At 37.6% G+C, this 25,586-nt stretch overlaps 1 protein-coding gene across 1 annotated transcript in view; it reads left to right on the top strand.

Annotated features, from left to right (window-relative positions):
• The window catches only part of LOC137402235 (uncharacterized), a 41,025-nt gene that overhangs the window by 13,476 nt on the left and 1,963 nt on the right, over positions 1–25,586 (top strand). Inside the window, exons 6-17 of the mRNA XM_068088733.1 lie at positions 980–1,116; positions 3,006–3,054; positions 3,829–3,999; positions 6,079–6,132; positions 6,238–7,234; positions 8,179–8,415; positions 10,237–10,523; positions 13,919–14,217; positions 15,635–15,698; positions 15,808–15,926; positions 18,393–18,546; positions 21,891–21,980. Of these exons, the coding sequence (XP_067944834.1) occupies positions 980–1,116; positions 3,006–3,054; positions 3,829–3,999; positions 6,079–6,132; positions 6,238–7,234; positions 8,179–8,415; positions 10,237–10,523; positions 13,919–14,217; positions 15,635–15,698; positions 15,808–15,926; positions 18,393–18,546; positions 21,891–21,980 (2,658 nt within the window). The remainder of the gene's footprint in view (positions 1–979; positions 1,117–3,005; positions 3,055–3,828; positions 4,000–6,078; positions 6,133–6,237; positions 7,235–8,178; positions 8,416–10,236; positions 10,524–13,918; positions 14,218–15,634; positions 15,699–15,807; positions 15,927–18,392; positions 18,547–21,890; positions 21,981–25,586) is intronic.

The following is a 25,586-nucleotide window of genomic DNA, read 5'->3' on the forward strand; positions in this document are numbered from 1 at the left end:
AGTGGAAGGCGTATTAGTGGAAGGCGTATTAGTGGAAGGCGTATTAGTGGAAGGCGTATTAGTGGAAGGCGTATTAGTGGAAGGCGTAATAGGGGAAGGCGTATTAGTGGAAGGCGTATTAGCCGAAGATGTATTAGCGGAAGGCGTATTAGCGGAAGGCGTATTGGCGGAAGGCGTATTGGCGGAAGGCGTATTGGCGGAAGGTGTATTAGCGGAAGGTGTATTAGTGGAAGGTGTATTGGTCGAAGGCGTATTAGTGGAAGGCGTATTGGTGGAAGGCGTATTAATGGAAGGTGTATTAGTTGAAGGCGTAGTAGTGGAAGGCGCATTAGTGGAAGGTTTATTAGTGGAAGGCGCATTAGTGGAAGGCGTATTAGTGGAAGGTATATTAGTGGAAGGCGTATTAGTGGAAGGTTTATTAGTGGAAGGCGCATTAGTGGAAGGCGTATTAGTGGAAGGTATATTAGTGGAAGGCGTATTAGTGGAAGGTGTTTTAGGTTATCCTATATTTTGGTTGTTTTGTTCAACTTTGTCTCATTTCCATTATCCACGCATAGCTTCTTGTACACTAGGGCTTACCAGTTTTGCCCAACCACCTGTTCAATGGTGTCTATAGAGAGTATGCTGCCATCTTTGGATTCAAATTAATTGGTGTAAGTTTGCCGAGCTGGCAGTTGCCTTGTTTAACACCCATTTGTTATGGTACAAGTGCTACTCCGAGATAAATGGTCTATTTACGGGTGCTTGCAGGTGCTTTTAGCACTTGCAGGTTGAAGTCTTACTCACAGGTTGTCTAACATGTTCTCTATGACTTTTGCAGTTAATAGGTATTGCTTCACTGTGAGATATGGTTTACAGTGCATAGAATTAGCTCAAAACCTTTGTGGTTAATGCAATGGTTTAATTTTATGACAAGTCAGAAATATTTGTTGAAATTTTCTCTAGAAATCTCAATGCGTTCTGTTCTCTCTTGATGCAGGGTTTGCTCTCAGTGGGCACACTAGACATGTCTGCCATCTCCTACAGTCATGTGAGTGCCTGGCTCAAGTATGTTTACACTGGTGATGAGTCAGCCCTTCTCCAAATACCTACTGACAATGTCATGCAAATATCCCAGTATGTGTGTCTATTCTCACTTCCATTCAGCCTTTATATATCTTTGCTTATCACCTTCAAGTTGTGTACAACTCTGATAAATATTGATTTGTAGTTCCTACAGCTTGATGTAGGGACTATGATGTTCAATTCCTAAGTAGGGTAATCCATTTTTTCTTAATCTCTAAGCGTATCCTCTGACAAACAGGTACGGCTCTTATTATAGTAAAGATTTCACCAACCTCATTGGCTAAGTAACATATGAAATGAGCTTTTGTATGTCTTTTAATGTTCACTCTATGTTCGACTGTCGGCTAATTTGTGTACTGTTAAAATAATTTGTATCTCACAAGTTTCGTAACGTCGGGTTGTACAATTATTATTGTCCCTTCTGTGCGCTATCTGTTAGACCATCCTAGTGATTATCCCACGACCAAACACGAGTGAAGTGAAGCGATTGTTTGGGAGATTTATGATATATGCATATGTGCACACAACTCACGAAAACTATTCATCAACGGCCGTCCCAAACCTTTGTAACGAAATCTCATCAACAAATTTAACCATTTTTCAATGGGGCCGTTTAAGTATAATAATGACACAAAACACATATCAGCCTATTTAAATATGTTACCAAGTCTTCATTATTTGTAGACAATATCCTAAACCTTACCCATCTGATCGGATTATACATAAATAGATTAATTTGGCCTAAAATCGCTATTAAAACTTTGACAAGCTTTGAAAAACGTGCACATTTGACCAGTCTATGGCATTGTCCAATTGCTGAAGGTTTCTGTAATTAACGTAGAAGTACTGAAAAATAATCGTTTGTTCATTGCAGATTTTAAAGTAGGTAACTGACATTTTGGACACTTATAATGAGTACTTTGGTATTCCTACTGATATCCAAAGCAGTGAAAGGAAATGACGATGATATTTTTTCTAACGACTCTTATAAGATTATTGCAATGTTTAATTATAAGAATAATTATTCGATTTTATAAGATTTAATTATAAGAATAATCATTCGAATTTACAAGATCGAAGTATATAGTGACCGATGTTGGGCAATGTATTACTGTTATTATTTTTTCTAAATAATTTTGTTAAATAGATTTTCTAAAAATCTATATAAATATCACAACTTCTTGATATTGGTTGCTATGACGTTTGGAAATGTAAACAAAAATGTGCATTGGTTTTCTATTATTACTGTATTACTATATCAATAATATTGGTTATTCTAATAATATCAGTGCATTTTACTTCTAATATTGCATTTCTCCTATTGCAGGGGAGAGATATAAACATATAATCTTTTCCTTTCATTATTGCTGTTTGTTGTACATAATAACACCCAGTACATTACAGCTACCATTGCAGTTATCCTATTGCACTGCAGTGCCATTTGACTGCTAATATGGCATTTCTCAACCATCAGTACCCTTTCTTTTTTCCAATATCACTTTGGTCGTGGGCTGTATGACAGGGGATTTTCTAATAAAAGTAGCATTTGCTGATTGTTAGTACGACAGCTCAACCCCGCAAACTATATACTTATAAACATAGCCTTGCTGTTATAACCATGAATTACCTGTCATTTTCTGTCGAAAAGAATCTGTCAAAATCAAGAATCAGTCATTTGCTGTCACAGCCCCTTATTACTTGTCTTTTGCTGTCACAGCCCCTTATTACCTGTCATTTGCTGTCACAGCCCCTTATTACCTGTCGTTTGCTGTCACGACCCCTTAATACCTGTCTTTTGCTGTCACGACCCCTTATTACCTGTCATTTGCTGTCACGATCATGAATTAACAGTTTAAATGCTCCAACTCAATGTTGCAATCATCTTCAGGGTATTTATGGTGTCATAAATTTGATTTCAAAACTTTATTACATTTTTATAGGTTTATTCTCAAGTTTGCCTCAAGAAAGATCAACTTAAAAAACCGACGGGTAAGTTTAACTCTGCAGTTGGTATTAAGGTTTTATCCCACGACCAAACACGAGCGGAGCGATTGGTTGGGAGATTTATGATAAGGTGGTATTAAGGTTTTATGAATATAATATGGGACATTTTTTAAATAAAGCATCTGCCATGGTCAGAGTGGCTGTGCGTTGCATTTGATTAGTTTTTCAAATGGTATAAAAGCAGCCTCTATGAAACAATCACTGTTTCCATGACTCGAATGATACGTTTTGGGGCTGTGTGCAGCTTGACCCCCAGTAGGTAAAGTATTAGCCTAATTAATGACTCTATAAATAGCTACGCAGTCTTGTCACCTTGTCACGCTAACCTTAGCGGCAATCGTTTGGAACATTGGTGTTTTGAAACTGCTCAAATCAAATAAAGATGACTGAAGCGTGCAAATGTTTAGAATGGAATATCCAGCGATATCTTAATGCGCATGATTCGCATGTACCGTTTTCATCATTCACTAGCATGATGGATTCGATAAAGATTTGCGCATCGCAAAATTCACTTAGCTTATGGATTTATGCCGTTTCCATGATGCGGTTAACTTGCGGATTGGCTCAAATTTGTGCATTTTTTAAATAAAACATCTGCATTGGTCAGAAGCCGTGTAATCTTTTTTGTACAGAGTGGCTGTGCATTGCATTTGGTTAGTTTTTCAATAGGCAAGAAAGTAGCCTCTATGAAACTGCGTAGCCCTTTCTTTGTTCTTGTGTTCATGGAGAAGTACAAGGTGTAATCTTTACTATTTCTAGGTAGCCTCGACACCACGAAAGCGGCAGAAAAAAGCTGCTGTCAGCGGAGGGCCTGGTGTTAAAAGGAGGCCTGGCAGGCCAAGAGGTAGTAGAACTTCTGCAACACCCAAGGATGAAACCTATGCCATAAATAACGAATCTACTACTAGAGTACTTCCTCGTACCCATATGGTAGTATTTCTATACTGCTACTAGAGTACTTCCTCGTACCCATATGGTAGTATTTCTATACTGCTACTAGAGTACTTCCTCTTATTCTGATGGTAGTATTTCTATACTACTACTAGAGTACTTCCTCTTATTCTGATGGTAGTATTTCTATACTACTACTAGAGTACTTCCTCTTATTCTGATGGTAGTATTTCTATACTACTACTAGAGTACTTCCTTTTACTCTGATGGTAGTATTTATATACTACTACTAGAGTACTTCCTCTTAATCTGATGGTAGTATTTCTAAATTACTACTAGAGTACTTCTTCTCACTCTGATGGTAGTATTTCTATACTACTACTAGAGTACTTCCTCTTATTCTGATGGTAGTATTTCTATACTACTACTAGAGTACTTCCTCTTATTCTGATGGTAGTATTTCTATACTACTACTAGAGTACTTCCTCTTATTCTGATGGTAGTATTTCTATACTACTACTAGAGTACTTCCTCTTGTTCTGATGGTAGTATTTATATACTACTACTAGAGTACTTCTTCTTACTTTTAAAATTGTTAAAAAAAGAACATTCTTTCAGGAAGCATTAAACTATGTAATGTATATCTTATATTTGCATAATGTTCTAGGTTTCACGCAAAGCCTCATATTCATCAATTTACAGTCATACTTCAACTTACGAGCTTAATGCGTTCCGAGACTGAGCTCGTATGTCAATTTACTCAAATGTTGGTGCAATTTATTTATACATAGAACAATTAAATATATATTGATTGGTTTCCATACTCTAAAAATGCAAATAAAACACTCAAAACAAGAAATTGTAACAGAAAGAACGTGTTGGTTATTGTCTTAACTTACCACACGCTTTCAAAAAGAAACAAATAAAAAATAATGCAAGGAATAGTGATAAATTAAAATGTAAAATTAAATACATACAATAGCAGCCAACGCTAGCATTTGCCAGAGAGGGAGATATAAGTTATCCTTCATTACAACAGTTGACTTTGATAAATTTGGATTTTATCAAAGTCTTAAAAGACAAACTTAGAAGCAAATCTAAAAGCAATCTTTCATTTTTAACTTAACGTAATTAAAATTTCTTCGGCGTTCAGTTTGAAGTTTCTCGCTGGTTAGCTAATTTTTCCTTTGTTTCGCGTTCACGACTAGCCGGCCGTTTTAAGATGAACCTATCTAAGGACGTTTGCCTTTGTCGCCCTTTCAACATGTTGCGATTAGGACGAACACAGGTGTCGTCACAAAGGTTTAATGCACGACCACAAGCCAACTTGTCCGAATGTCTATTTTTATAGTTTTGATAGATAGCACCGGCCTTTTCAAATAGGCAGCGTCGTTTCAGTTACGCTGTCACTGGCCAATTGTTTATCTTTTATCCCAATGCCTGAGCCGTCTCTCCATCAACGGTCGTGAAGATCGCTGCGCCGTTTAGGAACTATGGTTAGTCCTTTTGTGAGCTAAATGCCCTGAATATAATCCTTCTGTTTGATGATTGTGGATGTATTTCTGTCATATTGCTGAGTTAGCTCAATCACGCATACACATTTCGCATATTTTCAATAATTTTCCGTTTAATATCATTTGTTATCATTTGCTTTTTCTTTGCATTATTTTTAATTTTACTGGCAAACTTTCAGTCTACGCGCACTACTTTTAATTCACATAATTCTGCACTGAAAAGCGCGCACAAAAGCACGGTACAAAAGTATAACCTGAGCAGTTAAAAAATACAGATTGATGCTGCTGTCATAAACACCTCCGGCATACTTGGCAACTGACTCACGTGCTCGTATCTCAAACATGGCTCGTATGTTAGTGCTAAAACTGGCTTAAAAGCTGGCTCATATCTCAAGTTTCTCGTACGTTGGAGCACTCGTAAGTTGAAGTATTACTGTATATTAGCTTTGGAATCTTTTCAGGAAAGAAAAGATTTAATGCCTCCTGAAATTCTTTCAGGAGGCATTAAACTATGTATATCTTATATTTGCATAATGTTCTAGGCTTCACACAAAGCCTTATATGTATCAATTTATATTAGCTTTGGAATCTTTGGTTTTTGTAGGTTACTAGACGGTCTAAGAAGTTTGCATCGGCTGACACATCGTCTGTTTCTTTGGTAACATGACTTCCCTCTCATTTTTGAATTGGCGCATTACAGCATTTGAACCTGAAGATGAGCTCAACTTTTGCAGATTTTAAAATCAGTTCTCTTGACTTTTAGGTTCCATCACCTCATAAGGCTGTGAACAGGCATCGAAAATCTGTGAATAATATCCGTAGTCAGAGATCAATGAATAATGATGAGTTTTTATCTGATACATCCATGCGTACTTCTATGCATTCTCCAGAAACGCCTATCGACCATTCACAGCAAAACTCTGAAATGGCTAACGAGTTGAACCTCACTGGAGCTCTTTCACCCCCATCTGCCAATAAAAGTTTAGAACTTCAAAAGATGTTTAACATTAGTAAGCCAATAGAGAACGATATTGGGGGTAATAGCAGTTCCCCGATTAGTAAGAGCTTTGACAACGCGATCTCTAGTAAATCTCCCAGAGGTCGGAATTATGCCAGAAAGAGCTGTAAGCCCATAAAGAATATTAACCTTTTAACTATTAGAGGCAAAGAAAAAGGTACACGAAAGTTCACTCCATCTCACTCGCTGTCAAAGAAAGCTGCCTTAAAGTATAGACAAGCTTACCAAACAAAAGGAGAGGCAATTCGATCATTTGATTACAATATTCACAAGTTTACAGACAACAGTCTAGTAAAAAAGAATTTTGGACTTTGTATAAAAAGTCAAAAAGGTGGTGGGCGGGGCCGAAAACGCAAACTACATTTTAAATCGAAGCGTAGGGTCACTGAAGATTCTCACGAGATGTTGTCTCCAAATCAATACCCTTATGCAGATCCAAGCGAGTTCTCTTCATTGGATTTTAGTCGTGTTCCTATCGTAGACATAGAAAAGCTTCCTCCTCAGAGCTCAAGTCACAAGAGTTCTTTGATTTCTCAGGAAGCCATAGAATATGACAGTTTGAGGACAGATGATGCCTGTTTTGGCAATGAGGACCAAATGAGTTCAACAGATTCGGTTACTGTGGAAACCTATGATACTAGTCCTATAGCGGTCGACCTAAGTACTAACAGTGAATCATTTGCAGGTACACCTTCAGCTGATGTTAAAAAAAAGAATCATTCCATCGGGAACTTTTTAGCAGGTACATGTAGTTGTCCAAGTGTTACACTGCTGTTAGTCAATGACGTTGTTTTTCAATTTTGTGATACACGGGAGCCTTTTTATGCAGACTGCCCTTATTTTTAAATTTTATAAAGAAATGTTTGTGATACATAAAAAATAGGCAACATGGAAACAGGTTTAGCCTTCATTCTTGAAGAAAGTGTGAGAGTGGCAGTCTGCTCAATTTGTCATATTAATTGCTGGGCAGACAAATTGGTAACAATTTTCTTGTGAAACGATTTAAGATAATTTGGAGAGCTTGTCCTCAGGCGCCAGCACAAATCGATAGCAAACTTTAATCTGTTTTGTTATCGCTAAGCTGCCCCCTCTACTAACCAAAAAACTCTCAGCCGTCGCAATGCATTCTTGTGTTCATCTATCTCATAGATGAACGCTATTTAATTGTACTTCTATCAACCGTGTATAAATCTCACAATAGCTGTGCATACATAATCTCTCATTTGTAACCAGTTTGGAAATATAAAACTACCCAATTTCTTCAAATTTGGCTGTGTGAGCTTGTATGAGGTATTGCTTATACAGAAATAAAATTTCATAGTCGGTATCATTTAAAATACATCAATCTATGAATGACGGGCAGATAAGTGATTGGTGGTTGGCACAAATATTGATTCATTCAAAGCTTGGTGTTTCAATTTAAAAGCATTCTTGGCTTAAAGCCTACATGATTTTCCCTCAATCAGTTGTGTTTAAACATGTTTCTTAGGACGTAAGGGTACCAAGAACTGTGTACTACCGGTATATAGAAATCAAAATTCTCCTGCAACTGTGTAGATTAATGTAAAATCAGCTCATCTCTAACCTTTTTGTCGTTATATTATATATCAAATGAAATTTTCAAGTTTGCAATACTCACTTCATTCAAGAGCATTTTCATGTTTCATCTATCTATTTCCCACACAGCTGGTGCAAAGGGTCTGTCAGAAAATACAGAAGACGTCATGCCCGGGCAGGTGCTTGATGGCGGCACAGTGGAACAGGCTAATGCTGATCATGGGAATGAACAAGATGTTACCATTCGTTCCGAAGATGCAGAATTTTTTGGAGATTCTTTAGAGATTACCTCACTTGACTTTACTAAACTCGAGCCATCGGTTGGTCCAAAAGATGTGGAAGTTTCTATGAACGAGGCTGAACTCAGTGAGTAGGAAAAGCTTTTCAAACGGATTATATAAATTGCGAAAGCTGCTAATATCGTGCCCGCTAATAATTTGTTTAGCCAATTAGAAGTGTTTCGTCGACGATTTTGGTCTGCATGCACAGCTCTGCCAATTCTGCGAATTCAGGCTAAATAATTCTGTGTTTTTCTGTTCATTTCGTGATTTCTGTCAGAATTAACGGAAAAATCTGCACATGTCGCAATACCTTTGGACCACAGAATATCTTTGTTGCTTTACCGCGGTGTAAAATGCTCCTATATTAAGCTTGGCTGTGAGTGTTTATATGTCCTACGAGGTTGGCACACGTCCTTATTCACGCACGGCTGGTACAAGCCTTCATGTAATACATGGTTGGCACACACCCTCATGTAATGCACGGTTGGTACATGACTATATGTTACCTATGGTTCTTCAAGGTTGACTTGCAACAAAATTCACATTACAGTTATTTGGTATCAAAAGATTCACCATGTCTTACTCTGTTGTGTTGTAGGTGCCAAATATGTGGAAATGTGATTACAAGCTTTTAAAAGCTCAAAAACGAAAAGCCGCTGTAGATTAGAATCTGCTTATTTTTCTGACGTAGTCATTACAGTTTGGTTATTGTCTCGTCACGTGATGTTCTCACGTGAATTGAAAGGCCAATAAAAAGCTCAATATAAAACTTATCGTAGCACTAGTTTATGACACTATGACACCAGTCTATGAGCACTTCGGGTTTTACCGAAGACCCCGTATCAAATATAGATGCTCGCTACTTTAAAGTTTTGTTTCGGCTTGGTCTAATCGTCAAGTCGTAATCTGATCATGTGACCCAATACTTCGCAAATAATTTGTGCAGCATTTTTCGATTATCACAGGTGACCAACAGGCTCGTCTTGATTGTCAGACAATGATATGTACTCCTTCGAGGTAAGGTTAAAAAGTTAAATGATATTTTACGGTAAGTTATAAGCTATCACCGCTAAAAGTGACAGCATTACAATGGCGATGAAATAGACGCATAAGAACAATAGACATGGTTTTATTGAATGCGTGAAGTATATTTGTGAAAGCATTTCGACGAATAAAGTTGCATGAAAGTGTAAACAGAAACCATCTCCCACAACTACGTCACATTTGAGCCGTTTTTCAAAAGAGAATCCAAACTACGGCGGTCTCGTGTGACTGCGATTAACTGTTCGTTTTTTGTGATCACATTCCCACATATTTGGCACTTACAACACAACAGAGTAAGACATGGTGAATCTTTTGATATCAAATAACTGTAATGTGAGTTTTGTTGCAAGTCAACCTTTAACTTTACATCTATCACAGTTGTTTAGGTACATTTGGTTAGGATTGTTGAAAGCTGACTGATTCTCTATTTTTTGCTTAGCTGTCTGGATGTAGCCAAGCTTTGCTGGCTTTTTTTGTTCATGTTTTCACTAGTTCTTCTCCTAAGCTCACATTTGCTAATTCATTGTTATGTAATCGCCGTTGGAAAGCTCCAGAGGTAAATGTTTGAGATTTATCAGGTGACTTACATATTTCTGGAAATATTGAAGTTGACCTAATGCTGGTACAAAATAGTTAATCATGCAGTTTTCACATACCGTACATTATTTGAAAGATTTTCCTATATTGACAACATATAGTTATTAAAATGGAATATATTCATTTGTTTGCACTATGTTTAGCATGTAATGAGTAAAGGTTAAAGGTCATGTATAACACATCCCATTTGATCATAGTATGATAGGACTATGATCGATGTAACCCTCAATATATTTGAGCTCACCTCTATTTGTTCATTTCTCAGGCCTGCCCGTTGCTCAGATGGACGACTTCAGAGGACTCGGCAGAGTTAAAGGAAAGCAGCTGTTTTTAGACGATGTCTCGCTGCCATCAACTCGATGTCGACCTAAAGCAGGCCTTCCTGGTAACTCGGTATCACCCAGTGTTTCAGTTCCACTCGCATCGCCAAACGCTTGGAAGTTAGCAAAAGATATGAGAACACCTCATCGCAAGGGCACACACAAGGCTTATGTCCCAAGTCCTTTCACACCAATGGACGACTTTGGAACTCTCAGTGATGATCAACTCAAGGTCGATAACAGCTAATTCTATCATCTGATTGGTCGATAACTCACTTTGATGATCATAGTTAAATATGAATTTACATAAAATTTTAGTAGATTTTGTCAGAAAATATCGATATTTTTTATCGTTAGCGATTGTTTTTGTTTGAGGTGATTTGACTGCCAGGATGTTTCAAGTGTAAAATCGACCCAACTTTATCGTGGTTAAAATGCTCATATCAAGTGAAAGTGTGATTATGATGTCTATAGTTGCAAGGAGACCGACAGAGTAAAGACATGTAATGTTGCAACTCGGATGCAATAGCAAGTATCAACTAAAGCATCGAACGCAACTAGTAACATGATTTCACTCAAATATTTTTAGTATTTTAACCACTATCAAGTTTTGTCAATTTTATTTTGAAATATCCTGAGGTAGTCAGACCTCCTGAGTTATCTTCTCTTGCATCTTCACTATAATATAACTAGTTTATCCCTTATTTAAGGTCTGGCTACACTCACCAACTAGAGGTATAACTGACTCCTTATTTAAGGTCTGGCTACACTTACCAACTAGAAGTATAACTAACCTCTTATTTAATGTCTGGCTACACTCACCAACTAGAGGTATAACTGACCCCTTATTTAAGATCTGGTTACACTCACCAACTAGATGTATAACTGATCCCTTATTTAAGGTCTGGTTACACTCACCAACTAGATGTATAACTGACCCCTTATTTAAGGTCTGGCTACACTCACCAACTAGATGTATAACTGACCCCTTATTTAAGGTCTGGCTACACTCACCAACTAGAGGTATAACTGACACCTTATTTAAGGTCTGGCTACACTCACCAACTAGAGCTATAACTGACCCCTCATTTAGGGTCTGGCTACCCTCACCAACTAGAGGTATAACTGACCCCTCATTTAAGGTCTGGTTACACTCACCAACTAGATGTATAACTGACCCCTTATTTAAGGTCTGGTTACACTCACCAACTAGAGGTATAATTAACCCCTTATTTAAAGTCTGGCTACACTCACCAACTAAAGGTATAACTAACCCCTTATTTAAGGTCTGGCTACACTCACCAACTAGAGGTATAACTGACCCCTTATTTAAGGTCTGGCTACACTCACCAACTAGAGGTATAACTGACCCCTTATTTAAGGTCTGGCTACACTCACCAACTAGAGGTATAACTAACCCCTTATTTAAGGTCTGGCTACACTCACCAACTAGAGGTATAACTGACCCCTTATTTAAGGTCTGGCTACACTCGCCAACTAGAGGTATAACTGACCCCTTATTTAAGGTCTGGCTACACTCACCAACTAGAGGTATAACTGACCCCTTATTTAATGTCTGGCTACACTCACCAACCAGAGCTCCAACTGACTCCTTATTTAAGGTCTGGTTACACTCACCAACTAGAGGTATAACTGACCCCTTATTTAAGGTCTGGCTACACTCACCAACTAGATGTATAACTGTCCCCTTATTTAAGGTCTGGCTACACTCACCAACTAGAGGTATAACTGACCCCTTATTTAAGGTCTGGCTACACTCACCAACTAGAGGTATAACTAACCCCTTATTTAAGGTCTGGCTACACTCACCAACTAGAGGTATAACTGACCCCTTATTTAAGGTATGGCTACACTCGCCAACTAGAGGTATAACTGACCCCTTATTTAAGGTCTGGCTACACTCACCAACTAGAGGTATAACTGACCCCTTATTTAATGTCTGGCTACACTCACCAACCAGAGCTCTAACTGACTCCTTATTTAAGGTCTGGTTACACTCACCAACTAGAGGTATTACTGACCCCTTATTTAAGGTCTGGCTACACTCACCAACTAGATGTATAACTGTCCCCTTATTTAAGGTCTGGCTACACTCACCAACTAGAGGTATAACTGACCCCTTATTTAATGTCTGGCTACACTCACCAACCAGAGCTCTAACTGACTCCTTATTTAAGGTCTGGCTACACTCACCAACTAGAGGTATAACTGACCCCTTATTTAAGGTCTGGTTACACTCACCAACTAGATGTATAACTGACCCCTTATTTAAGGTCTGGCTACACTCACCAACTAGAGCTATAACTGACTCCTTATTTAAGGTCTGGTTACACTCACCAACTAGAGGTATAACTGACCCCTTATTTAAGGTCTGGTTACACTCACCAACTAGAGGTATAACTGACCCCTTATTTAAGGTCTGGCTACACTCACCAACTAGATGTATAACTGACCCCTTATTTAAGGTCTGGCTACACTCACCAACTAGATGTATAACTGACCCCTTATTTAAGGTCTGGCTACACTCACCAACTAGAGGTATAACTAACCCCTTATTTAAGGTCTGGTTACACTCACCAACTAGATGTATAACTGACCCCTTATTTAAGGTCTGGTTACACTCACCAACTAGAGGTATAACTGACCCCTTATTTAAGGTCTGGCTACACTCACCAACTAGATGTATAACTGACCCCTTATTTAAGGTCTGGCTACACTCACCAACTAGATGTATAACTGACCCCTTATTTAAGGTCTGGCTACACTCACCAACTAGAGGTATAACTGACCCCTTACTTAAGGTCTGGCTACACTCACCAACTAGAGGTATAACTGACCCCTTATTTAAAGTCTGGCTACACTCACCAACTAGAGGTATAACTAACCCCTTATTTAAAGTCTGGTTACACTCACCAACTAGATGTATAACTGACCCCTTATTTAAGGTCTGGCTACACTCACCAACTAGAGGTATAACTGACCCCTTATTTAAGGTCTGGCTACACTCACCAACTAGAGGTATAACTGACTCCTTATTTAAGGTCTGGCTACACTCACCAACTAGAGGTATAACTGACCCCTTATTTAAGGTCTGGCTACACTCACCAACTAGAGGTATAACTGACCCCTTATTTAAGGTCTGGCTACACTCACCAACTAGAGGTATAACTGACTCCTTATTTAAGGTCTGGCTACACTCACCAACTAGAGGTATAACTGACCCCTTATTTAAGGTCTGGCTACACTCACTAACTAGAGCTATAACTAACCCCTTATTTAAGGTCTGGCTACACTCACCAAATAGAGGTATAACTGACAGTTTTATCTCTACCGACGGAGACCAACATGGTTGTTGAGCAAACCACATCAGCAATGTTTGGTATCATCAGTTATACATTTCTTATGATGCGTTTTGTCAGTGTGTAACTACCCCTGGATAGATTAATATTGTCAGTGTGTAGCTACCTCTGGATAGATTAATATTGTCAGTGTGTAGCTACCACTGGATAGATTAATATTGTCAGTGTGTAGCTACCCCTGGATAGATTAATATTGTCAGTGTGTAGCTACCCCTGGATAGATTAATAATGAATTTCTGTTGTGCAGAAACGCCTGCGGAGCTTTGGTCTCAGAGACAAAATGAGTCGTAAGAGGATGGTGGCAGCTCTCACTCAGATTTACGTCGAGACTCACCAGTATGAGACAGATACATCGGCTGACTTCACTGTCCATCCCACCCCTAGCAGAAAGACTCTCCCATCCCCTGACTTCGCTGTCTATCCCACCCCTAGCAGAAAGACTCTTCCATCCCCTAACTTCACTGTTCATCCTACCCCTAGCAAAGAGGCTCTCCCATCCCCGGATCGAACTTTAGAGGCTGAGCAAGACTTTACTCCAAAAGTAAAGTGAGTGCAAGATGCTGGATGCCTTCAACTCACTTTGAAAAACTTGTTATATTATTATCTAAGCGCTTTAGGAAAGTGGCATTTCTAATCTTTGCAATATTTGTATTAGTGTTTAACAGTTGTTCAAAGGCTTTCTGTCAAGGTTTTGGCTAGACACATATTACTGTGTCAGTTTTCAGTAAATGGCACACTCTACGCCAGTTCTATAACACAAGCTTCGTAAATATAATATGGAATAGTATGTCCTTTACCTGTCTGTGATTGGTTCAAACTATCAATATTGCTTGTTTGCGTCTAATCATTTCATATGTGAGGCATTTTTGCAGCGTTTATTTTCAACATTTATTCAACATTCTGCTAAAATAATTTGTTTCCTGCATTTTAGAAAAAGGTTCGTTTAGCTTTAATTTTCCGGTGATTTGTCAATTTTTGACTAATGCGTTAAAATCAGTCGTAGATGACTCGGTTTTCATGACCTTATATGGAGAACTAACTAGCTCTGAAGTTTGACAGTGAAATAAGTTCACTAACTGCTATTGAGTACAGTATATAGCTATAACATAGAAGAAAGAAAATGAATATTGTGTAGTGTTCACAAATTTACTAGTTACAATCCTTGGCTTGCTGTCTCACCCCAGCCAGTCACTGCTAGGCTTTTGGTGTTATAAAAACTATTTTTCTTAGGCTTGGAAACATAACCTTTCTCTTAAAAAACTCAAAAGTTGCTGCACTGTAATCACAACTTTAGTATTTTAGAACATCGGAATAGATCTTTGTTGAATATCAATCGCATACCTATTGGCTAGTAATTGGAAACCAATAAATAAACAACTAATATAGTCTCTAGGTTTCCAAAACCAATATTTTGCGCCTTCATTGAAGCAAAAGCTGCTTTTCTGGCATGATGCGCAGGAAAATGTACCCAAAAGACACTCGGTATGTCCTCTTCTGTAATCACTGCCATAAACATGCGTTTGGTTCATTTTAACCTACAAATCACAAGGACAGTAAAAGACGTGCGTAACAAACTTTGTGGAAGTTCATCCTTAACGGATGGGCAGTTTCCAGCAGAGTGCTATTTGTTGAAAGTGATGACTTAATACTGATATATATATAAGGTTTTACTAGTTATCCCTTGTACTTGCCCTACAGAACTGCTGAACGATTGCTTTGTATCAGCCTGCAAGGTGAGTATATACTTCTCGAATGCACATCGACAAGCATATTATAGTCGCTTACTCTACGTTCTGGTATTTTGGTTTGTAACCAATCACAGCCATGGATGAACCGCTGCCTTTCTATAAATGACCAGTCGATGGCTGAATGAAGTCGAGGCTTCCCATCAGCATCTCTCATCATTACTTTTTACGAACAGTCTACATGGTGTTCTAGCTAAAATGGTCTGTACTTTTTGTAGAAAAGAGTCTACAGTTGATATTGACCCCACGCAATCCGATGAATTGAACAGCTCTTCTTGCAAGGTCTGTATTCGCTGACAGTTCATTGATGTAGCATATGATCTCACTGGATTCTTTTGACCTTATAATGATCAACTGCTACTGTACAGCCGATCCGTTTGTTGTTGGTTAGGTTGATGGTGGAGGTGACAGGAAATCTATAATACCAGCATCTGTAGCAGATATAAATCGACTCCTTGAGGAGGTTGATGTGCTGTTAGATGATGATGAAATGGATGATAGTTATTCCAGGTTAGTAAGACTCTCTAACTACAGTAGATGCTCCTATAACATGTACATCCTATAACCTAAATTCCATATAATGTAAAAAAATTATGCAAAGTTTTTTCTTCGTACTACATGAAAATTCCAGATAACTTAGTGTCAAGTAGGGGCAACTTCTCAAATTCGATTTGAATAGTAACATATTACTTGTGAAAAAGAAGATGTGCGCGTAGCATTATATATATTATACATGCAACTTCCATGACACTTTAGTTCGTTGTGATAGATCGTCAGATGTGTCGACAAAACAGAATAGGTAGCTGCGTAATTGTTCATAAATAAAAGCGATAGATTGGTGCAGGTGTTACAGTGTCGGTCCACCAATCTGAATGTGACAAGTTGGGAATATCGCCGAAAGGTATCTTTTATCCTAACCTTGACCCCAAGATACAGATATACGACGGACAGGTTGTCTATCTGTTTTTGTAATAAAGTATCTTTTTGTTTTGCTTTATTGTAGAAGTATAATATATTTGTTATTACTTTGTTTTACTTTCCTGAATAGACTTTGCTGTCACAGATAGTTGATTAGCTGTTATTGATCAGAAAAAGGAGGCAAGTTGTCAACGCAAACTAGTAATATTACAGCTATGATACAGACTACAAATTCAAAAGTTCAGTCTAATTTTTCCATTTTGTATACCCAAAGGGGTGTGTTTGAAAAAGTTTTGGAACGGATTAAACAATTTACATGTATTTTACTGTTCTTATAATGTAAATTCCCTAAACATTCCTGGAACAGATTAGTTACGTTGCAGGAGCGTCTATTTTATGAGAGGAAGGTACAAAATAATGTTTAATATTGAAAATGTGCGTTTTCCATCAACTTATTGTAAAATTACTGCATTTATAGTTCATAAAACCAGTGAAATTGATCACAAAAAGGAGGCAAGTTGTCAACACAAACTAATAACATTACAGCTATGATACAGCCAACAAATTTAAAAGTTCAGTCTAATTTTTCCTTTTTGTATAGCCAACGGTTTGTGTTTGGAAAGATCTTGGAATGATTTACAACGATTTACGATTAAACAATTTACATGTATTTTACTGTTATAACGTAAACGTTCCTGGAACGGATTATTTACATTGTAGGAGCGTCTACTGTTCATCTCTACAACCTCCTTGCTCCGCTTCTCTTGTTTGACTAAGTTTAGACACCAGCTGCTGTACTGGGTGGCTAGCATTTTAATGACATTAGTTTGGAGTCATGCCACCTTTTTTAACAGTGAGCTATCTAGGAATCAATGTAGACATTGGCATCCGGCTTAATCTTTAGGTCTATCGAAGCACACCAGGTGAATCTGGTTTAGAGTATCATTGCGTTCAGGTTACCTGCTCATACTATAGTATTTATTATTGAATATAAGTGATCGATAAGCATTCTCTAGAGCTCACGGGTATCCATAAACATGGAGTTATCTTTACATACTGCGCTCAACCATGTGACAGTGTAATTACCCTGTGAGAAGATGCTCCAGGGCTGAGTCCAATTAAAACATTTTCACTAAACATGTTCATTATGCGACAAGCTTTCAGTTATTGTAGTTTACAAACACTTGTAAAGACTGTGGACCATACTTTATAATGATCAACAAGAGGCATACATGTTCTTATCTCCAGTTGGCAGGCCCTCATAAACTGGTTTTTTACACACCATCGTGTATCCATTCATCAGAAAGTACTTTATTTCTTCTACAAGGATACTGTAATTCTTCAATTGTTGGGAGTGTGTGATTTAATTCAGAATGCTACATGTATAAGCAGACCACCCACCACATATCCCCTGCACAGACCCTCTCTATGTATCCCTCCACATATTCTTTGTGCAAACTCTCACTGGGTACCCCTGCCCGTGTCCTCAGTGCAGACCCTCTGTGTGTACCCCTCCACGTATCCCCTGCGCAGACCCTCTCTCTGTATCCCCTTGCAAATCTTATGTGTTTACCCTTGTTTGTTTGAATTCCCCTATGGGGAATCCTGCGCGTATCCCCCTATGTGTGTACCCTTGTTTGGCACCCCCTTTATACAGTGAGATTCCAAGGTAGCTCTGCTTGATCTCATACCATGCTATGTAGTATGTACATATAACGTATGCTCATTGTCTATATGCACAAGCCCTACATACACATCACTCATACCACCTACACATAACCATATGCATACACCTTACGTATAGCCTTAGCATATCAACTATACATCGAGATTTCAAAAGAGCCCTGTTATACGTCATTTATAAATAATAAATTTGGAGTTGGTTTCCCTAAGCTTGATAAATCCCATCACTGTTGCTGATGCATCTGGTTGATATGAGCAGCTCCCTGGCCATTTATCAGTTAAATAAATTACCTCACGTCTGGTCATCTATATTTCTTGCACCTCAACACTTGGAGTTATCCACTCTTTATATAGTCGTGCCAATCTATGTATTAGCTCAAGTATGGAAGCAACCAGCAGGCATGAAGAGCTGTGTGATGAGGATATCACGAGTGGGTTAAACCTTAGCTCTCCACAAGACATAGAAGCAAGCTTATTCTCCCTGATCAGGCAAAATAAGGAGGTCTATGACAGAGTTTTGCGATATGAGGTGAACATGTTTGTTTTTGTGTGTTCATTGGTTAGGATATTTAGTGTTATATACATCTCAAGTTGATGATTCTCGCTTTGAAGCAATGTTGAATATCATCAATTGTTGTACCTGCAGCCACTACATTAGCAAATGCACACCTTTCAATAGCTATCGCTTTTATTATAATACCTTGTTGTACTCATCAGTCTATGGTATTGTGCACATCGAGCCTTCACATGTTGCAACATTGTCTGCTTTTCCACTGTTTAACATTGTCAGGTCTTTTATGAGGAGGCTGTTACCTCTGTAGTATCACTCTATGATAATACTAGCATCACTCTATGATAATACTAGCATCACTCTATGATATTACTAACATCACTCCATGACAATACTAGTATCACTCTATGATAATACTAGTATTACTTTATGATGATTGTAGCATCACTCTATGATAATACTAGTATCCTTCTATGATAGTACTAGTATCACTCTATGATAAGACTATGAAATATTTAGTAACTAGTGGAATGCACGGCATTGTACGGTTATTAAAAAGCAGCTTATTCACAATAACAGGTAGTGTAGTTGCCTGCTACTTGCCATTAGCCTGGCTTATTGCCAATGGCCAATTTGAGAAAGCTGGTTATCTACGGCTCGTGCTAATATATAGAATGACGTTGTGCCGTAACAAAGAGCAGTAGCATATTTTCACCCTCATAGCAACATTTATCGCTTAACGAATCTGTTAATCTCGTGTAGCCTAATTGGTAATATGTTTGCCTGGTGTATGGGAGGTTCCGAGATCAAATCCAGCATGAAAGATATATTTCATTCCTAAATGTAAATAGCTTTAGCTGGAGAAACCGAACTACACACATGCACATAAACTTCAAGATTTATATACGGTATATACTAGCTGTGCGATCTGGCATTGCCCGAGTATTAAAAATCAGCTTATAAACAATGAGAGGTAATGAGAGTTGCCTGCCATTTGCTATTAGCCTGGCACATTGCCAATGGATAATTTGAGTAAGTTTACTAATAAGAGCTACCGCTTTTCATGATGTTGCGCCATCATTTTGCGTCGTGATTGAAAGCGGTAGCCTATTTGCTCTTAATTGTTAGAGCTGAACAATCACGACAAATACACGCATGACCAATTTGAAGAAATATATACCCTACAGAATGAATTTATTCGCGGAGTTATATTTCGCGAAAATTGTCTTCATGCATATTCGCGGATGAATTTATTCGCGGCTGAAAACTGCCGCTCTCTAGGAAAAGTTAACTCTATTGCGGCTAGTAATAGTTATTACTACGCATGCGCACACGCCGTGTTTCAGTTTATATTTAGTTTACAACTGCGAGGCGATCATGCTATTCTACGGTAAACAATTTTTGCTGCGTCCAGAGGTTTTCACGAATATTCATCGCTTTGGAGGCCTTTGATAAGCCAACAACTTGCGGTAAGTAATGTGTTTTTTTCAAAACCATTTACTAAATTAGTTGAATTTTACTTTGGTTCTTCGGTAAAACGCAATACTACCGTATTTTTTCCATCCGTACTGCTTCATTATTTGTTTTAGTGTGAGAGAGAGATTTTTCATCATACACCGAAGAACAATGATTGCAAGGGTGGGAGATGTCATTCTTAGAAGATCACCAATCATTTAGGGAGGTCTGGAAATTGAGGTTGAAGTGACCGCAGCTACTTACGAGAAGAATATATCTGTTTTTAAAAGGAACAAAAACGCCTTTACGAGCACAAATCTTTGGCCAACCGGCAGAACTTGGCAATAGTAAGCCACGAGGAGAGTTCTGATGATAACTTCCTTACCAGCCATGTAGTAGCCAGAGAATCGCCTTCAACACCTACCCAAGACAGTGACAGCGACAGATTTGCTATTAGTAAAATAACTAGTCAGAAAGCACCATTACACGCTAGTATTCACATATCAAGAGTACCAGTTTAATTTTATTGCTAGACAACCCCCATATGGACTAAACTGTTTATATTTACTCCATTCATCGTTTGTAAAATTTTATTTGTATTTGAAATATTTTATTTGTACACTCAAGTTTGTAATAAATTATAATATATCTATACATGAAATAAAATATATAATTTAATCATGTTTGCTACAGCGATATCAAGGAGTTGTTGTCGATGAAGGGGTCTAGGTTGACTGGTTGCCTCTCTGCCAATATTCCTGCCTTGATGAATATTACTACTTGTCTCTAGTTTTCGTAATCGGAGTAGGTTGTTTCATTCTCAATCTGCAGTAAACACAAAAAAGAAAAAATATTAACGAGTGTTGAGGAAGTACAAAAACAATAGTTGAAGTATTTGATGAAAGCGATCAGTTTTTAAACAAAAGAATTAACTAATGCAGTTGATTATGGAAAAACGTATCTGCACTGCAAATCAAATACATACCATAATGTCCAGATCAAAATCATGATCGTCCTTGACTTCGGTATTAGAGATTGATGAATTGGATTCTAATGTAGAAAGACTAGGAGAGCTTTTTTGCTATGCTGAAGCCATGCCGAATAACTTGGTAAAAACTTTGAATAATTTTGTAAAGTTTGACGCAATGGCAATAAAGCTCGAAGCCTGGCGATGATTTTAAAAAAGTTTTGGAACTCGGCTACGTTTAGTACTTCTGCCTCGTGGCTATTTTCGCGATGACGCCATTCTGCATATTTGTGACAACCCTGAATAATTTTGTAAATAAATGTGATGCGTTGCCAATGGTGTTAGCTCAAAGCTCAGGCAATGATTTTAAAAATGTTTTGGAACTCAATTACGTTTAGTATTTACATTGAAAACTAGGCTAGCGACTAGTTTTTAATTTGATGCAGTAGTTATTCTCTCTTGTGATTAAAAATAGAACTAATTATTCACTGAATGTAATAATTCACGGGATTGACTGTTCGCGAAATCGCGAATTTTTATGTCCAACGAATATTTTCATCCTGTAGGGTATATGGAAAATATAATTGAGGTAGTATTTGCAGTCTCTTGCGTAGAAGTACTCAATAAGAAAATAGAGCAGTGAAATATAGAAAAATGGATCTCTATAGCATCACTCTATGGTCACGCAGCTAAATTGCTGCAGGTGACACTGAAATATTGCTTTATGCTGTTGCTAACGTACGTAAATCATTTATGGTGACGCAGATGGTTTGAAGCCTGATTTCATGCACAGACGAAATGTGTCTTTCCCCTATGCATTGACGATGTGTCATTTCAAAATGAACATGTAGATATACATGTAGATATATTACTCTATGTCGATACAGATATATTGCTCTATGTCGATACAGATATATCACTCTATGCATATCTGCTGCAGATGATACAAAAGGAGGAGCTACTTCAACTAATCCAGTCAGCTGGTATAAACTGCTCTGCCAAAGATTTGCAAGCTTTCTGTTTTAAACAGGTAACCAACAACACGTCTGGTTCTTTCATCATCTCCACTCTTCTGTTCACTGAAATGCTTACTTTAAACAACTTGCCTAGGCAAATGCCAATACCTCGCAACTCACCATTTATAGTTCTTGCACCTTAACACTTGGAATTATCTGCCCAATATAAGTAATATTCCAATATTTGTATTAGCTCAGGTATGGACAAACTAGTTCAACTCTTTTCTGTATAGTCAAACATATAATTTCGAATGCTTCTACATTCGAAAGTTTCAACAAATGCTGTAAAATTTGAGGAAGTGTTTGCTTCAACGTAGTAATTTTTAACATATAACAACACAAGTAATTTTTAGCATATATCCTAATTGTTGAAAACTCTGACAGTTTTGTAAATGAAAGCAAAACAAGCTGGTAAAAAATAAAATTAAAATGGCGAAATTAAAGTTGTGTAAATTGAGTTACTTTACTCAATATCTAATATATCTTAGGATGTATTTCTATAATTTTATTGCTGAACCTACGCATTGCAGAGCCTGCACATCCTTTAAAGAATAGAGAAAGCATAATATTATTATGCTTTATTAGTTATCTTGAGGTGTTGACTGATGTTCTAAAAAAAGAATCAACAAGATTGACCAACCAGAAGCTGAGATATAGCCAGCCAAACACAGGTCTACCTAATAAAGAATCAGAGGAAAACCCTTCGAAAATTCCGAAAACTGTGACGTATAAAATCGACTTAATGTTCATGTGCCGGAGTTGCGCACCCTTACCGCCGTTACGGATAATGATTGTTTTGGCTACGAGATGTGAAACGCTTCTCGCGATAGTAAATAATTTACAGACTAGCTCTGGTTTCTCAGGAAAATCAAGCAAACATTGTGTGGTAAAGGCATTTGTCCACAACCCCTCGCCATGATTTTTCAAAACAGAAGAGCAGATTTTGACTATTGTGCTTCAAATTTTAACTCGAGCTCCACGAATATGCTCCGAAGATCCTCTGTTCAATGAACGGCGCGTGTATAGTCTATATGCGACATCCGCGATTGCAGTTCGTTTAGAATAAGAAATGAGAATGTGAATTTTTGTTCATTCATCATTTTTCTACTGTGTATCTACTGCAGCATTCAGTTGATTTTCATGATTATCGTCACTATTAACAGACTGTAAGTTCACTACAGCCATAATCTTAAAAAGAAAAACTTGACCGTGCTGCTCTTGCTGTAAGAAAAGAAAACGATAACTTTTCATTTGATTTTTCTATTGATCTATTATCTTATCTATGATTATTTTTTATGATTAATATAATAATCATAATGCATATTATACAAAATAATAATATAACTGCGTATAGAATAAATGATGTAACTAATATAATTTGTAGAAAGTGATAGCAGAATGTTGCGAAATACTAGATGCGTGTAATTATTTTATTCTAAAACTAATCTACACGTCAGAGGGACTGGTTTGGAATTCTCAGAGCAATGATTGTTAGGCCCAATTTGATTGTTCTATACTTCCAGGGATTAAACCAATTAAAACGCCGTGATTGTTATGGGAGAGCGCATTAGTTGGCTTAATTGACCAATGGCACACAAGTCGATTTCATACGTCATATATTGATGATTACCAAAACAGTTATGTTTTTTGGTAGACCTGTGTTTGGCTGGCTATATCTCAGCTTCTGGTTGGTCAATCTCCTTGATTCTTTTTTTAGAACATCAGTCAACACCTCAAGATAAATAATAAAGCATAATAATATTATGCTTTCTCTATTCTTTAACATGTTTCCAAGGTACATATGCTGGAAATAAAAATTCCTTTAATTCTATCATTATGATTTAGTTCTATAAATGTAGTTCTTTACATAGTCTTGTATAATGCACATACTTTCATGTTATATATAACCATTACCCTGGCAGTCTATGATGTTATATATAACCAGTACCCTGGCAGTCTAGGATGTTATATATAACCAGTACCCTGGCAGTCTATGATGTTATATATAACCAGTACCCTGGCAGTCTATGATGTTATATATAACCAGTACCTTGGCAGTCTATGATGTTATATATAACCAGTACCTTGGCAGTCTATGATGTTATATATAACCAGTACCCTGGTAGTCTATGATGTTATATATAACCAGTACCCTGGCAGTCTATGATGTTATATATAACCAGTACCTTGGCAGTCTATGATGTTATATATAACCAGTACCTTGGCAGTCTATGATGTTATATATAACCAGTACCCTGGTAGTCTATGATGTTATATATAACCAGTACCCTGGCAGTCTATGGTGTTATATATAACCAGTATCCTGACAATCTATGAGGTTATATATAACCAGTACCCTGGCAGTCTAAGATGTTATATATAACCAGTACCCTGGCAGTCTATGGTGTTATATATAACCAGTACCCTGGAAGTCTATGGTGTTATATATAACCAGTACCCTGGTAGTCTATGATGTTATATATAACCAGTACCCTGGCAGTCTATGGTGTTATATATAACCAGTATCCTGACAATCTATGAGGTTATATATAACCAGTACCCTGACAGTCTATGGTGTTATATATAACCAGTACCCTGGCAGTCTATGATGTTATATATAACCAGTACCTTGGCAGTCTATGATGTTATATATAACCAGTACTCTGGCAGTCTATGATGTTATATATAACCAGTACCCTGGCAGTCTATGATGTTATATATAACCAGTACCCTGGCAGTCTATGGTGTTATATATAACCAGTACCCTGGCAGTCTATGGTGTTATATATAACCAGTACCCTGGCAGTCTAGGATGTTATATATAACCAGTACCCTGGCAGTCTATGATGTTATATATAACCAGTAGCCTAGCAGTCTAGGATGTTATGTATAACCAGTACCTTGGCAGTCTATGGTGTTATATATAACCAGTACCCTGGCAGTCTATGATGTTATATATAACCAGTACCCTGGCAGTCTATGATGTTATATATAACCAGTACCCTGACAGTCTATGATGTTATATATAACCAGTACCCTGGCAGTCTATGATGTTATATATAACCAGTACCCTGGCAGTCTATGGTGTTATATATAACCAGTACCTTGGCAGTCTATGATGTTATATATAACCAGTACCCTGGCAGTCTAGGATGTTATATATAACCAGTACCCTAGCAGTCTATGATGTTATATATAACCAGTACCTTGGCAGTCTATGATGTTATATATAACCAGTACTCTGGCAGTCTATGATGTTATATATAACCAGTACCTTGGCAGTCTATGATGTTATATATAACCAGTACTCTGGCAGTCTATGATGTTATATATAACCAGTACCCTGGCAGTCTATGGTGTTATATATAACCAGTACCTTGGCAGTCTATGATGTTATATATAACCAGTACCCTGACAGTCTATGATGTTATATATAACCAGTACCCTGGCAGTCTATGATGTTATATATAACCAGTACCCTGGCAGTCTATGGTGTTATATATAACCAGTACCTTGGCAGTCTATGATGTTATATATAACCAGTACCTTGGCAGTCTAGGATGTTATATATAACCAGTACTCTGGCAGTCTATGATGTTATATATAACCAGTACCCTGGC

Source organism: Watersipora subatra, chromosome 8, assembly GCF_963576615.1.
Source record: "Watersipora subatra chromosome 8, tzWatSuba1.1, whole genome shotgun sequence".
NCBI lineage: Eukaryota > Metazoa > Bryozoa > Gymnolaemata > Cheilostomatida > Watersiporidae > Watersipora > Watersipora subatra.